This window comes from Meleagris gallopavo, chromosome 10, assembly GCF_905368555.1.
Source record: "Meleagris gallopavo chromosome 10, MGAL_WU_HG_1.1, whole genome shotgun sequence".
Taxonomy (NCBI): domain Eukaryota; kingdom Metazoa; phylum Chordata; class Aves; order Galliformes; family Phasianidae; genus Meleagris; species Meleagris gallopavo.
In genome coordinates this window covers 4,839,039-4,853,736 of record NC_139413.1, presented here as the reverse complement: position 1 = coordinate 4,853,736, position 14,698 = coordinate 4,839,039, and the positions used below count along the sequence as shown (strand labels likewise).

General features: G+C 48.7%; 2 protein-coding genes across 5 annotated transcripts; both read left to right on the top strand.

Annotated features, from left to right (window-relative positions):
• The first annotated feature begins 433 nt into the window (after positions 1–433).
• RGS16 (regulator of G protein signaling 16) lies at positions 434–5,307 on the top strand. Its single transcript, XM_003208567.5, has 5 exons — positions 434–632; positions 1,485–1,586; positions 2,208–2,269; positions 3,384–3,550; positions 4,036–5,307. The coding sequence occupies exons 1-5, from the start codon at positions 553–555 to the stop codon at positions 4,234–4,236; spliced, it is 612 nt and encodes a 203-aa protein (XP_003208615.2). The 5' UTR covers positions 434–552; the 3' UTR covers positions 4,237–5,307.
• A 3,437-nt stretch (positions 5,308–8,744) lies between these two features.
• On the top strand, positions 8,745–14,296 carry RNASEL (ribonuclease L). 4 transcript variants are annotated; one of them, XM_010715757.4, is made up of 7 exons: positions 8,745–8,879; positions 9,506–11,109; positions 11,447–11,535; positions 11,927–12,117; positions 12,220–12,343; positions 12,708–12,829; positions 13,710–14,296. In XM_010715757.4, exons 2-7 carry the CDS (start codon positions 9,711–9,713, stop codon positions 13,843–13,845), a joined length of 2,061 nt encoding a protein of 686 aa, XP_010714059.2. In that variant the 5' UTR covers positions 8,745–8,879; positions 9,506–9,710; the 3' UTR covers positions 13,846–14,296. The 4 variants fall into 4 exon arrangements, 3 of the variants coding, with proteins under 3 accessions (XP_010714059.2, XP_010714060.2, XP_010714058.2); XM_010715758.4 differs by having other exon boundaries at positions 8,749–9,311; XR_014885310.1 differs by lacking the exon at positions 13,710–14,296 and adding an exon at positions 12,449–12,600 and having other exon boundaries at positions 8,747–11,109; positions 12,708–12,819.
• Positions 14,297–14,698: the final 402 nt, after the last annotated feature.

Below are 14,698 nucleotides of genomic sequence, written 5' to 3'. Positions count from 1 at the left end.
AATCTGCAATGAAGAGACACGGGCAGACATCAGACCTCATTTAACCAGCCTTGAAGTTGGCCGTGATGCTCTTTGAGTAGTGCCAAAATGTCGCGTAGCTCTGCTCTGCACAGCAGCGTGGTGCTGGGGGGCTGCCCTGGGGTCAGCAAGGTGTCCCTGCTGCAGTGATGCCACCACGCCAGCCTTCGCCGTGCAGGGATGAGGCTTTGGAGTCATCAGCCGGTGGGATGGTGCTGACTAATTGCTTGTCCCCTTCGCCGTTCCTGCGGTTACTCAGCAGGCTGCACACGTCGGTGGACGCGAGCCTATTTTTTCCACTTATCGAGGAAGCAGTGCTGACTGATGCTCAAGGACGAGCCTCCCTCCCCCTCCCTTTGCACCTACCCAAGCGGTTATCATCTCTGCTGGTGCCGAGCAGCTGTTGGTTGGCTGGAGGCTGGAGTGGAGCCGGGTACCCTCCCAGCCTTCCCGCCCCATATAAGCACAGCTCCTCGACGCTATTCCAGCCAGCAGCACGCAACGCAGAAGTACAGGTGGTGCTCAGAGGATTCAATGAGTTGCTGGATGCCTCGGTGCCCAGCTCTCAGCATGTGCCGACGATTGGCTGCGCTTCCTATCATTTGCCTGGAGAGGTAAGGGGCTTTGCCATGCCACAGCACTGGGAAGTAGAGGGTTAGCTGGAAAAGATGCTCCTGACGTCGGATCAGCCTCTGCTGTCATGATGTTTTGATAGAAATCAGGGTGCAGACTGCACTGAACTCACAGCTAGGGATGGCTGCAGGATTTGCTGTGGTTCCCAGGAGGAGATGTAGAGCTGAAACACCTAGGCTGCCCCACACCTTGCCGTGTGCACACACGACGTTATTTCTGCCATCTCCATCTCAGCACAGGTTGGCAGCAGCACTGCTTTAATAGAGGCGCTCACAGCAACGGGGACATCCTGCCAAACATGGCTACGAAGCTGTGCAATGCTGGTGCCCTGACATTTAAGCACTTATTTTTGCACGGGCGCCTTGGGATGCCAGCAGGAGCTGCAGTACGCAAATAGCAGCAGGGCTGCGCGCTGCCAGGAGACCCAAGGGAGAGGAGCGGATTTAGCAGCAGCTCCTGCCCTGTTGCAGGACACCCGGTGGGGACTCATCTGGCTCCAAGTTGCCACAGCTGCCATTGTGCTGTCCGGGTCCCCGAGGCATGGGGTAGGTGATGGCGACAGCTCTATGGCACCCCTAAAAAGCAGGGGAGCAGCTGTGACAGCACAGTGCGGAGATGCTCCTTCTCTGCTGAGCAGAAGGCGAGCGCTGTGATTTTTCCAGCTCACTGCGGAGCACGGTTGCCAGGAAGCAGAAAAAGCCATTAGGGGATTGATTATTGTATGCAGCAGAAAGCAAGAAAGCCAGAGAGCTGGAGGAGAGAGGGCTACCCCTGCGAACAGGGATGGTGGTGGCAGTCCCCACATTCCAACCTCTCCACTTCCTCTCTTCCAGAGCCAAGGAACTCAAGACCCGCTTGGGGATCCTGCTGCATAAACCGGAGCTGAGACACGGCAGCGGGGCAGCGGGCAAGCTGCAGCTGGGCTCCAGGCGGAGGTAAGCTGAGGCTGCGGGTCCCCTTGGGCTAGGCTGTCCCTGGGGATGCTCTGCTTAACGGGGAGGATGCGGTGCTGTTCGTCCTGGCGGTCCCGCCCCACTGCCTGCCACGTCCCAGCTCCACCAGTTATAAAGTCGGGTTGGAGAAGGATGCACCGGCATTAGGCAGAGTGGGGGCTTAGCATCAAGTTGGAAAGCCAGAGGGCTCCCACAGGTGCTGGTACCTCAAACCCGTGCCTGAGTCCCCCAGGGAATGCATACAGCATTAAAAACAAAATACTGAACCTTGCGGCTGTCAGCCAGACGCCTGCATGCAGAGAGGGCTCTGCTGGGCTGCTACTGGGGAAAAGGACTCTGCTGAGCATCCTCTAGAGGAGACTGCCCAGCCAAAGCTGCACTATGGAGCTGAAGTCTGGTGAGCCATCAGGGAATGTAAAAGAAAGAGGAAAAGAGAAAGGAAAGAGGGCTCACAGGTAAAGGATACTGGGGTCTCGCTGTGGCTTCCTGCTGGTGCTGCTGCTTCCCTTCTTGAGCTGTCTCATCGTGAACTGCTTTAGTGAAGTGCTCCCATCCTTCGCCGGCAAGATGGCAAGCCTCATGTCCTGTTGTTTTTTTTCGCAGAGACTCCTCACGAGAAGTGCTTGAGTGGAGGGAATCCTTTGACCAGCTCCTCAAGAGTAAAAGTGAGTTGGATTTTGTTTTTTCCTCTTTATAAGAGCATGTAGGATGTATCCTGGAGCCAGATCTCCTCCTCAGTTAGCTGCTCTAGAAACTTGGAATGTGTCCCCATGCCCAGTGCGCAGCCAGGTCCCTGTGGCTTTACCCTTCCCTTCTGGCTGGATGTTTTTGGGGGACAGAAGTGCTGTCTCACAGCTTTGTGGGCCAGGAGCACACAAAGCTGTGGGCATGCTGAGAGGTGGCACGTACCTTCAGCTGGAGGGTATCTTTCCATTACATTCTCTGGGCTCATGTCTGCTGCCCATGTAGCTGCTTTCCCGCAGGATTTTATTGCTTTGGAAAACATTGCTGCCCTCTGTCTGCCCATCCTATACCTCTCCAATGGCTCTTACATGGAGAGAAGGCATTCAACCGCTGTGCTGAGATGCACACCTCCATTTTCCTCTCCAAAATTCACGGCAGTTCATACAGTTCATGTAAGGCGTTGTAGCCATAGGGCCAGCAAGGAGACCAGATATGAACACAAAAGTATTTGTCTGCTTAAATTTATTCCATGGCAACAGACAGTCCTTCCACAGTGCTAGTCCAGGGCAGGCATCTTTTTCCAGCCTTCGTCATGTGCTGTGAAGGTTAGCGAACATCTCCAGCTTTGTAACTCAATAAATATATCCCCCCAAGCCTGGTTCCCCTGCTGCAGGCACTCTCCCATACTCCTCAGCATCTCATTCCCCTAAATCCCAGCTGAGAAATAAAAATAAAGCCATCTCTCCTTGATTCCCACAGGCACTCATATCTTAGTGGATTTTCCCTTCATAGAATTAGCTCTTTTCCGAAGCTGTAAAGAAACCACTCTAAAGACTCATTACAGAAAGGTCAGATAAATAAAACTGGAGGATTATTTGTCTGTGGGAAAGGATTTTATTGGAGCCTTAAGGCCAATTAGCAGAAGTTCAGAGGCTGGAGTTTGTCCAGAGGGAAAGGAAATCCAGAGATGCTGTGGTATGGTCTCCCAGGGAGATGGTGGGCAATGCCACATCCAGCAGCCCCATCACCTCCCAGTGCAAGTCTTGATGACTTCTTCCCCTCCAACCCCACTCACTGCCTGTCCCTCTGTTGCAGATGGGGTGACTGCCTTCCACACCTTCCTGAAGACTGAGTTTAGCGAGGAGAACCTGGACTTCTGGCTGGCCTGCGAGGACTTCAAGAAGACCCGCTCCAAAACCAAGCTGGCCTCCAAAGCCAACAGGATCTTTGAGGAGTTTGTCCAAAGCGAGGCACCCAGAGAGGTGAGAGCCGACCCTGCCTCTGCTGTGTAGCACTGGATGGGAAGGGGAAGGGATAAAACATCATAAAATATCCAGTGAGTTTTGGTAGATGCTGTTTCAGCTCAGTGGAAAGGTTTGGCCTCATTCACCTGAGCTTTCCAATCTCATGTGGTGACCCAAAATGAAGAGGTGTAAAGGCCAGCAAGTTTCATACGAGGAAAAATTTCTTCTCAGAAGGAATGGTGAAGCATTGGCACAGGCTGCCCAGAGAGGCAGTGGAGTCACCATCCCTGGGGGTATCCAGGGGAAGGGTAGATGTTACACTGAGTGACATGGTCTGAGCGGTCAGGGGGCACGGGTTGATGGTGGGTCTTGATGATCATAGAGGTCTTTCCAACCGTAATGATTCTATGACCCTGTGTCTTCACCCTCATTAGGAGAAGCCCGCTCCTCTCCCCACACTGGCCAGCGCTAAGCTAACATTTATGGGTGCTCCTTCCTTGCAGGTTAACATTGACCACGAAACCAGGGAGATCACCAGGAAGAACCTCACAGGAGCCACTTCCGCTTGCTTCAACGAGGCGCAGGCGAAGACCCGCACCCTGATGGAGAAGGACTCCTACCCCCGCTTCCTGAAGTCAGCCTCCTACCAGGACATGACCAAGCAGGCCGCCAGCTGCAGCATCAACAAGCGCTTGCACACCTGACCCATGCCCAGCACCAAACCCGCTCCGGGTGGGCACCGAGGGCCTGGTGGTGGAGTTTGGGCTGAAATCCCAGCCTTCCGGCAGGACGCCCAGGACCTTCAGTGCTCCCACTGAGGCTGCCCTACGGAGAGGCCTTCCCACCCCATTGCCGGTGGTCCCGTTGTTGGGCTGCACAGGGTTGAAGCCACCCATGTTTCAGCAAGAAGAATGGTGGGCCCGGGAGCAGCACGGCCTTAGCAGTGACTTTTCTATCCTTTCCTTAAGCTTTGTGGCCTGCAGGCAGCACTCGAACTTAGGTCACAGGCATTTTTGTTATTGTTATTATTTATTTTGTGGCTATTGTTATGATATGTATTTATGAGAAGAGCACTGCTCAAAGCATGCGCACATCCCTTGCTCGGAGGAGCTTGTAAATTAATTTATTTTAGGTATTGCAGCACTTAGCATGCCTCCCACGGCTTCTGTATAATAACTGCAAGAGAGAAAAATAGCTTTGTAATGCATCCGTGGAGCAAGGTACGCAAATAGCAGCAGGGAGAGCTGCACCGAACTGGGTCTGAGGTTTCCTGGGAGCATGGAGGACCATTGATGGCCATAAAAGGATGCTTTGCAGTTCGTGCCATTTCCCTTTTTTTGCCCTTAAATAGAGCTCTGTGGCCGGCACCTCGGCACATGGGCTAGCAGCTTGTTCTAGGCAGAGAACAGCAGAGCAGAAGGGCACTTGGAGTGTTGAAAACTTATTTTTAAATCACTTGGGAGGTAAAAGCTGTGTTTACAGTTTGGTTTACAGTTGGGTCTGGTGTTGCCCTGGCCGGTCTGCAGCTGAGGAACCCCAAGGACCAGTTTAAGGATGTTACTCCTGAGTCCTCCCGCTTCTACCTCTGAGTCTGGTGGGTCCCAGCTGCATTCACGGGGCTATTTGAGCTGTTTTGTTATTTATTATTTACTTTTACAACTGGAACCACCTTCGTTGTGTTACCGAAGTGAATGGCATACAGAGGTCCATTTTTGCTACAAACATGACATCATGGTTACAAAATAAAACACAAAGAGGGCAATGCTGTGACACCATTACTGGCTGTGGGCTTTTCATTGATTTTCTCTTTCAGCCTTTGGGGGGCCGTTACAAAGCACGCGTGTAAGGAAAGCTGCTTGCAGTTCATGGCTTGAGGCTACCTACAGCCCCTTTGAAACTTGTGACCTGAGAAAAACAGCAAGGGAAGGGGAAACCTGTGAAGAGTAAAACTTCCTCATGGTACCAGGAAGGGTGTTGGAAACCACCCAACTCCAACATACTGCCTCCCAAGGTCCAGGATGTTTCATCCAAGCACTGCCCCAAATAACAACCAAACCAAGCATCCCTTTAAACCTCCAACTTTCTATTTATTGCCTGTGTGGAAGGCAAAATGAGCTGTATTGAGGAGAGCATGAGTGCAGGAAGTGAGGAAGAGTTGTGTTGCAGTTAATGGGCTCTCAGATCCCAAGGCAATGCTGCTAACACAAGTGGGTCACAACCACTGAAGTGATGTTTGCAAGCAACAGCTTCCGTAACAAACATTCCTGTCTCTTCTGGCATGGCCACACATTCCAAAGATCACATCAGCTCTTCTTCTACAGTTGACACGCACCTAAATGGAGGAAGAGAGATGAAGCTGCCCACCTTATCTTTTGTTCAAGGAATGAGGAGAAAGATAGCCAGCATATGTTTAAATTACCCAGAAATAGACTCAGTGAGAGCAACAAATGGCACTGAGACAAAGAGAAACAAAATCACATCCATTTGATTTTGCCTAACAAAAAAAAAAAAACAAAAAACTTTGTCTTGCACACTTTGACATTAATTCAAATGTGACTTTCTATTAAAAAAAGTCAATTTGCCCCCCCCCCAAAAAAAAAGGTCAAATTGGCATTGTTTCATTTCACAAAGAGAAAACTCCATTGACAAAACCACATGCTTGCATCTAATACATCCTTCACTGCTGGCAAAACCCCAGCCTCATATAACAAAGCCTTGGGGAAAAAAAAAAAAAACAATAAAAAACCAACCTCAAACCACAGACCCGCCTTGAGAAAGCAGAACTGGAGCCTCCCATAAACCATGGCCAAAGTTTCCCAGGGCAAGGTCTGGGAATTTGGGATCAGAAGAGACATTCTGATATGTGGCTGCATGCATTCGTCCGTTATGTATTACGGAAAGACAACCTGCAAATAAATGCTCCAACATGAAGGGCAGTATTCCTGCTCTCTGGCACTGCAGGGTGCTGGGCTCTGCAGCCATATGCTCCATGCTGGCTCTGATGTGCTGCAGCTGTAACCCAGACACAGCTGGTGGGGAAGGGCAGGGGGTGGGAAACAGATGGGAGAAGCAGTGCTGGGATCCCCCTCCCAGCTGGGGAAATGCATTTAAGTTTATGTCCTCAAGTTGGATGCCTGTCTGATGAACTTTGGGTGCCTTCAGAGGATCTGTTCTGCTCTTCTTGTCCATGCACTGTGCATGGTGACCTGCTTGGTGGGGTGCTTGTATGCCTGGGTGTTGCCCTCACCTCTTCTTGAGCCCACTTGCTATGGATGTGCTGTTTAGAGTTGGTTTTCTTTGTACTGGTGAGAACAGAGTGGAAGCCCAGAAGGGAAGCAAATATAGATTGGAAGTGTAGCAGTGCTCTACTGCAGAATGAGCTTTGGTTAGTGCTTCAGGCTGGATATTGGGAAACATTTCTTCTCTGGGTGGTGATGAATTGGCACAGGCAGCCCAGGGGAGTGGTGGGGTCACCATCCCTGGGGGTGTTCAAGAAATGTGGGGTTGTGACACTAAGTGATATAGTAGGCAACACTGGGAATGGATGGTTAGAGTAGGTGTTCTTAGAGGTTTTTTCCATCCGTAGTGATTCTGTATTCAGAGCTCCACCTGCCACAGTTCAGGTCACATCTTCCTGTAGGCTATTTTCCAGTGCTCTGCTCCAGCATGGTGGTGTGGCCAAGCATATAAATCTTTGGATGTTCTTAGTTAGAAATATAATAAGGAAGGAAGTACAAAGAACACGAGAAAAAAGACCCATCCTTACTATTCTTAGCTTCTTTTAAAATTATTTTGACTTAGCAGGCAATTTCTGTTGTCATCTTTTAGTTCATGTTTATTTGTGGCCAGTGCGTGGATGCTATCTCAAGGGAGAGCTGCAAACCGGGTGTGTGTCCATCAGCATGGAGGAACAGGAGGACTTGCATCACTGTGTCCTTTGTTTCCCTGCTTGTTGTGTCCATAACCCATCTCCTGAGCCCTCTGCTTTGCTGGTGTGCAGGCATACAACATGGTAGCCATCGCTTTTCCATCCTCTGGCTGCTCCTTGTCCTCAGCTTGGCTTTTTCTTTTTGTGGTCCTAATGTTACCGTGTCTACTGTCATGCTGTGAAGCTCAGCTTCTGCACTGCAGCCCCCAATAAGCTGTTGTAGTGTCTGAGACATCCTGAGTCTGTTTCTATGTCTTGCTGGCAATAATGCTGTTTACAAATGGTTTGTATTGTGGCTAACAATTTCTGATGGTGCATCTGTCAGAACTGGCTCCCTTTCATCTTCATGCTATTAAACAGCAAACTGCTTTAATGTAGCTGGGTGGCATTGGTATTTTTGTGTTGTAAATTGGATTTTATTTTTTTTTTTAATAATAGGTTGCAAGGATCATGCTCAAAGAGCTGCAATGCAGGCCTGCTTCAAGCCAAAGATGACTCTTCAAAAAAGGCTTCTGGACCATAAATAAGCACAGGCTGCCCAGGAGGGTGGTGGGGGTTACTGTCCCTGGAGGTGTTCCAGAACCATGGAGATGTGCACTGAGGGATATGGGCAGTGGGCACGGTGGGGGTGAGTTATGTTTGGATCTGATGGTCCCAGAGGTCTTTTCCAGTCTTAATGATTCTTTGATACTTGGACGGCTGGACTGAAAATGCCTGTGCTATATATGTCCACTGGCCAACAGCTTGGAAATCATAGAGCTGTGGCAGTGTTGCCCACAGTTATCTAAAAGTTGGTACTCCCTTGAGTGAAGAAGCTATGCTGAGTCTGTAGAAGGCTACCTTGAGTGGTGTCGTAGGAGGGGAAGATATAAAAGATGATCCTGGGATGACAGCTATCAAGAATGATGCAGGGGGCAGCTGCCTTCTTCCAACATGGCTTGATCCCCTGGGTGAGACTTAGGAGATTTGTTTGGTCATGAGAATGGAACCTTGCAAGCAGGTTTGCAGACTTCTGCTGCATGCTGAAAGTGCCCCCAGACCCACCTCCCAAAAGCTTGTTTTTCTCCTCCGAAAGTAGGCACAATCCTTCCAGGTGCTGCTCCATCCTATGGGAGCTTGTTCTTGGCAGAGCTGCTCCCTGGCTCTGGAGCTGTCTTAAGCTGTTGCTGGGCTTGCAACTGATTAGAGGATCCTGTTCTTGTCTGCCTGGAGCTGGTGGTTACTGCTGACGATGTGTGAATGCAGGCGGAGCTGTGTGATTTGGCTTGTCCTCTGGCTGAGAGCCAGTGGGATGGGCCAGAAATGCGTAACGCTCCTGTGAGTGGGCTGTTCTACATCTCGGAAGAGGAAGAAGAAAAAAGAGAAGGACAGACTTTTTGCATGCTTTTCCTCTCCTCTTTCACTTTCCAGGGCTTGCAGGTTCTCCTTGCTGGTGGTGGGACGTTGGTTTGGCCCTGCTGTGCTGGAGGGGTGGGGGTGTCAGTGAAATACAGTGTTTGGTTACTGCTTTGTGGTTTGGGGGAAAGAGGGCGGAAGCCGTACTAGAATGGGATCTTTGTCTTTCCCGAGGGTACACTGCTGTGAATTTAAACTTTGGCTTCATGCATAAAAACTGCTCTGCCCCTTTTCTGATTAGTTCATATTAATTATCTAGAATTCTGCTTGTCGGGTGGGAGAATGCCAGTTTCTGCCTGTATGCTGTGTTCTCCAGCTGGATGGGGAGATCAAGGACGGCTTATTGAATAACCTGTAGGAAATCCATCATGACTTTAATAGCAAGAACATCCTAAATTCACCCCATCCCTTCATTCAGATGTGCCAGCCCCATGGGAGACATCTGCTTGTGTTGTGGTCAGTGAAATGGGGCAAGCAATGAGGATGAGTGGGGGATGTGTCCCTTAGTAAAAGCTGTAGTCATGCTTGTTTCAGCTAGCATCGGCATTACTATCCTATGTGAGAGTTGCTCCTCTCACATCTGCAAGGCATCAATGTAAATGATGAGGTTTCATGGCTTAATAAAATAGGGTCTTCTGCTTATTAATTAGGTGAAGCCAATATCTCACCTAGTGCATTCCATCAGCCAGACCTGGAGCATCCCTTGTGATGAGGACACTGAGTCTTGCACTTAACCCGTCCTTCACTGAGATCCCTGGATGTTTGATGTTTGTTTGGTGAGGAACACCAGGGTACAGAGTCCTCCCTGTGACCATCGTGGAGCCCAGAGCCCACGGTCAGCAGGAGGCATCTACCATGTCTAGCATGCAGAGAGCAGAAAACATTGCTTCTGAGTTAAATGATGCTTTGCGATATGGCCAGAGGGAAAAAGTGCTGGAGCTGCTGGAGAATGGGGCAGATGTGAACTCCAAAGTAGAATTTGGATGGACACCGCTTCACAGTGCTGTGCAATCTGGTGACAAGGAGATGGTCCAACTTCTGCTGGCCAAAGGTGCATGCCCACACGCCAGGAAGGATAATGGTGGCACTGCGTTTATTGAGGCAGCGATGGTGGGAGACGTGGAAATACTGGAGCTCCTTTTTGGTTGTGGGTTTAACATTAATGACAGTGACGATAATGGATTCACTGCTTTCATGGAAGCTGCTTTGTATGGGAAAGAGGAAGCCTTGAGGCTCCTGCACAGCAAAGGTGCAGATGTGAATTTGAGGAGGACGGCCAGTGAGCAGAAGAAGAAACTGCGCAAGGGAGGGAAGACTGCACTAATGGATGCTTGTTTGGAAGGCCACTTGTCAGTGGTAAAAACTCTTATCCAGGAGATGGGGGCTGATGTGAACATTTGTGACAATCAAGGTAGGAATGCCTTGATCCATGCCCTCAAAGATAATGTAAGGGGAAAAAATGAGTCAGATGTCCTTGAAATAGGCCGTTTCCTGCTGGACCGTGGTGTTGATATCAACTGCAAAGATGAAGCTGGCAAAACTGCCCTCATTCTAGCTGTGCAAAGGAAGAATACAAGTTTGGTGGAAGCTCTGTTGGACAGGGATGACATAAAAATTGATGAAGCAGGTGAGGATGGCCAAACAGCTCTGACAGTGGCTGTAGAGAAAAACACATATGATATAGCAGAGATGTTGTGTAAAAAAGGTGCAAGGACTGACATTGGGAAACTTATTGATGTTGCAAATAGGAACCGTGCTAGTAAAATGGCATGCCTTCTTCTGAACTATAACACCACGTTTGTTCCAACAAAACCTGACAACTGGGAGCCAAAGAGCAAACGTTGGAGGCACCAGCTGCAAAGTCTTCATAAGATGTATCGTCCCATGATTGGCAAATTGAAAGTATTTCAGCACACCTCTCAGAGAATTCAGGATAACATCTACCTTGGGCTCTATGATGGGATGGAGGTGGCGGTATGGATACACCACCGTGCAGAAGGTGTCAAGGAGAAAACATTCCTTGGCCAATGTGGGAGCTGTGAACATCTACTGAAGCTCTTCCAGTCTGAGCAAGAAAAAGGCTGCGTGTATTTGTGCTTCCCTCTCTGGGAGAAAAACCTCGAAGAACATCTGCAGGACCCAGAAGACCAAAAGGATTACAAAGGCATCCTGAAGATGATCTTCCAGGCAGTGAGAGAGCTGCACTCACTCGGGTTTGCTCACCAGTCTCTGCATCCCAAGAACTTCTTGATAGGTTGGTTGGTTTTTGTTGTTTTGGTGGTTATTTTGTTGTTGCTGTTGTTGTTTCCTGTTGCCTGACACCTCCCATTCTAAGTCAGATATGAAAGACCGGTGCAGTTGTGTTTATGCAGAATGGCATTAGTTCTCTGGATAAGCACAGACGTGTTCCAGATAGCCCTGGGGGAGTGAACAGAGTAGCTTTCACGTCTCATTAGATCTGCTTGCATTTCTGGGCTTTGCAGATAGCACAACCCACAGCAGTCTCTCCAGAGATCTATTTTCTAAAGAAAGCAGAGACAAGCTTGTATCATCAACGTTCCTCACTTGTTAACGTTCTCTTATTTCCCCAGATTTAGGTGGCAAAATTTACTTGGCGGATTTTGATAGCACCAGAAATCTGACTGAAGGCAAAACAGAATTTATCAACAAAGACTTAGAGGTAACTTCCATCCAAATCAATGTACGTTTTCAAGCCTTAGGTTATTTCTGATACTTTCTTTTGCAGTGATTTCTAGGGGCATCTCTTGTGCATCCTCAACTAGCAGATGTGTTGCTTTTGGGGCAAGCCCATGTCACGGTAGACCATATATGAGAATGGGAGTGATTAGGATGTAAGGCTTGGGCTGGTTCTGGGATCCAGCCCTTGGGATCTGGATTATGGTGTTTGCCCCACCTCATTGTGCACAAACCTACAGAGTTTCTATCCATGTATATTTGCACAGTTGTGCACACCCGCAGACCCATGTATACATTCTGCTTATTTAGGAATACTGGTCCCATTTCTTCCATTTGGTAAGAACCTTTACACATCTTGATTTGTTTCTTTGCAGAACCTCAGCAAGCTCATGCTGTATGTTTTAACAAGGGGTGGGAAACCCCTTCATGAAGTCAGTACCAAGGATATGGATGCAGATTCTGTGGATTATGAGGAGGCTTTGGACCTTATTGATAGCCTGGCCTCTCATGATGAACGGGGCTTGGAACCTCTGAGCGAGCACCCCTATTTCTGGAGCAAACAGAAGTAAGTCCTAAGAGCACAAAGGCAAGTTGTTTGTGCAGGATTTGCCTGCAATGCTGGGAATGGTGTTAGCTGTTGCAGCTAATGAAGGTCCTTGTTCTGCAGGAAGTTCAATGTCCTAAAGCATATATGGAATAAAATCAAAGATCTGACTGGTGATGATCGAAAGGATGCTTTTGACACTCTTAATGCTGGAAAACCTATTCTTTACCCAAACTGGACTGAGCAGGTAAACCTCTTCTCTTTGGGTTGATGTGAGGTTGGAGCTGGATCTTCAACCAGAAGTTTTCCTCAACTGGACCAAGACTCTGGATTCTCTCCTCCTCTCCTGTAGATGTTCATAATCAACTGTGCCATGTTGACAGTCCTAATATGAATGCTATGCCTTGACCAGGCAGGAAGATCAGGGACTCTGTATTGTGTGTTTCCTGCAGAGCTCATGTTGGTCAACATACTTATAAGTGTCACAGAGTGCAGCCATGCCAGGTGATGTCTCTGCAGAATGGCAGGAGTTGTGATAAGTAAAAGCAGATGTGCTGCTTTCACGTTGTGTGTGAAAGGCAGGGAATAAATAATCCGTAATCTTATTTCAGATTGATCAAGAGATTCTGTGTATCATGACGACTCGCAGTGATGGGAGAAAATTCTTCTACAAGAAAGACATCACAAACCTACTGAGATTCATCAGAAATCTGGATGAGCACCCTGATAAGAGGTATGTGTTCACACGCTTGTCTCTGCCACAGTTGTTTTGTTGGATATCTGTAAGAATCAGTGAGTTTGAGAGCAAAATCTTCTTTAGAAAGGAGGCCAGGATATGAGAGGAAGCTCATAAAAACTCATTTTTTCAGGGGTTGCTTCCTTTGACAGCACAGTAGTGTATAAGGGATTGTGTAACACCTCCTGAGGGTGAGAATGAAGCTTGCTCACAGGATTAAACTTCAGATTTTGAAGCAACATCTGGCTCCCAGATTTGTATCACCCCTTCCTTGTACTTTGAGGTAGCCTCCTTACTGCTTGCTGCTATTTCCAAAGTGCTGATGTTACTGAGCTGAGGCAGTTTGAATCATAGAATCATTAAGGTTAGAAAGGCCACTAAGATCATCAAGTCCAACCATCTAACCACCAACCCATGCTCTAAACCATGCCACTCGGTGCCCCATCTACCCTTCCCCTGATCCATCTCCAAGGATGGTGAGTTCACCACCATCCTGGGCAGCCAATGGCTCATTCAGTGCTCCTGAAGAGCTGCTGGACTGCCTAGCCCTCTACAACCATGTGCGTTTCACATCTGAGGCCACAGGTCTCCGGTGACACAGGCTCTAACTCCAAGTCATGCTTTCACCCAGGCTAGTGGCCAGCACTGCTCTTCTGTGAAGATGCAGGTGGAGGTGCTGGAGAAATAGCAAAAAGATAGAGTGCAGATCTTAGGGAAAGCATGGAAAGGTTGCAGTTCAAGGACTGGTGGGAAACCTTCCTGTGTTATCAGAACGGCTTTTCTCTGCAAGGGAGGAATTGAGGCATCATGGGTTCCTTGGATGTTCTTTTAAAAAGCTTTTATTTTGCTGTTTTATTTTTTGTTCTTTCTCCTTCAGGATCAGTGAAATAGCAGGAGACTATGCTGAGTATTTCCTGAAGCTTTTTCCAAAACTGACCATTCATGCCTACAACCGTTTACGCCGGCACCCCAGGTACAGTCACTTCATAGACATTCAGGACCCTTCTTCATAGGAGGCCGTTGCCTCGCATCCCATGGATGATCCCACTTTCTCTGCCTCCTTCAGCTGCAAAAGAGTTGAAGAAAGTGGGTAAGGAGATGAGAGCATAGGCAGGGGCTGAGCACAGAGGACTCGGTCTGAGAAAATGGAGTGTGGTTCAGAAGATGTGTCTGGTACAGGAACCATGGGCTTGGGAGAGGTGCCAAGCTGACTGTTAGCTCAGTGACTTCTCCATCCCTCTGGGCTTGACTACCCCTTGGAGATGGAGACCTTGTGGTATCTTCATTGTCCCAGGAGTTGCTTGTTTCTTTGTTCACAGCTTTCAGGAGGTGGCACAATGCTTACACAGTGCTTACGGAATATTTTCTAGCTGCTGAAAGGGTTTTTAATGCTATGAAAAACCGACTGGTGTTCTATTAGCCTACACAGAGCCAAACTGGGAATAAACTTGTTTGGAAAACTGACATTTCCTGTGCTCTTCTATGAATGAGGTACCCCGCCCCTCCCTGAGAGAGGAAAGCATTCTGAAGCTGTACTGGGCACTGAAGGCTCCCTCTCCTTGGGTGCGTAACATCTCTTGGGAGATGGGCTGTATGGAGGACTAATTGTTGCTTTGCTTTCATGAGGTGAGGATTTCATGGCTGAGTTGATGTGTAAAGATGAATCAGTGCTTGCGTGCTCTTGTGTACATGCAAAATTCAGAGTGGGTGTGTTTGACCCATCTCCTCTACAAGGGAGTGACTGTCAGAATGCATCACTGAGCCCTGTGCATCTGCTTAGCTGTGTGTGCTGATATCTTTACGTGTTTGCAAACCAGCAGGCAGTGCTGTGCATGAGCCTGATTGCCATGCATCTTGGTGTGTGTG

Excerpts from the sequence above, each read along its gene's own strand:
- RGS16 (XM_003208567.5), top strand. The coding sequence starts at position 553 with ATGAGTTGCTGGATGCCTCGGTGCCCAGCTCTCAGCATGTGCCGACGA. Across the intron at positions 633-1,484 it reads CCTATCATTTGCCTGGAGAG|AGCCAAGGAACTCAAGACCC; the intron begins GTAAGGGGCTTT and ends CCTCTCTTCCAG. Across the intron at positions 2,270-3,383 it reads CCAGCTCCTCAAGAGTAAAA|ATGGGGTGACTGCCTTCCAC; the intron begins GTGAGTTGGATT and ends CCTCTGTTGCAG.
- RNASEL (XM_010715757.4), top strand. The coding sequence starts at position 9,711 with ATGTCTAGCATGCAGAGAGCAGAAAACATTGCTTCTGAGTTAAATGAT. Across the intron at positions 12,118-12,219 it reads TATTTCTGGAGCAAACAGAA|GAAGTTCAATGTCCTAAAGC; the intron begins GTAAGTCCTAAG and ends CTTGTTCTGCAG. Across the intron at positions 12,344-12,707 it reads ACCCAAACTGGACTGAGCAG|ATTGATCAAGAGATTCTGTG; the intron begins GTAAACCTCTTC and ends ATCTTATTTCAG.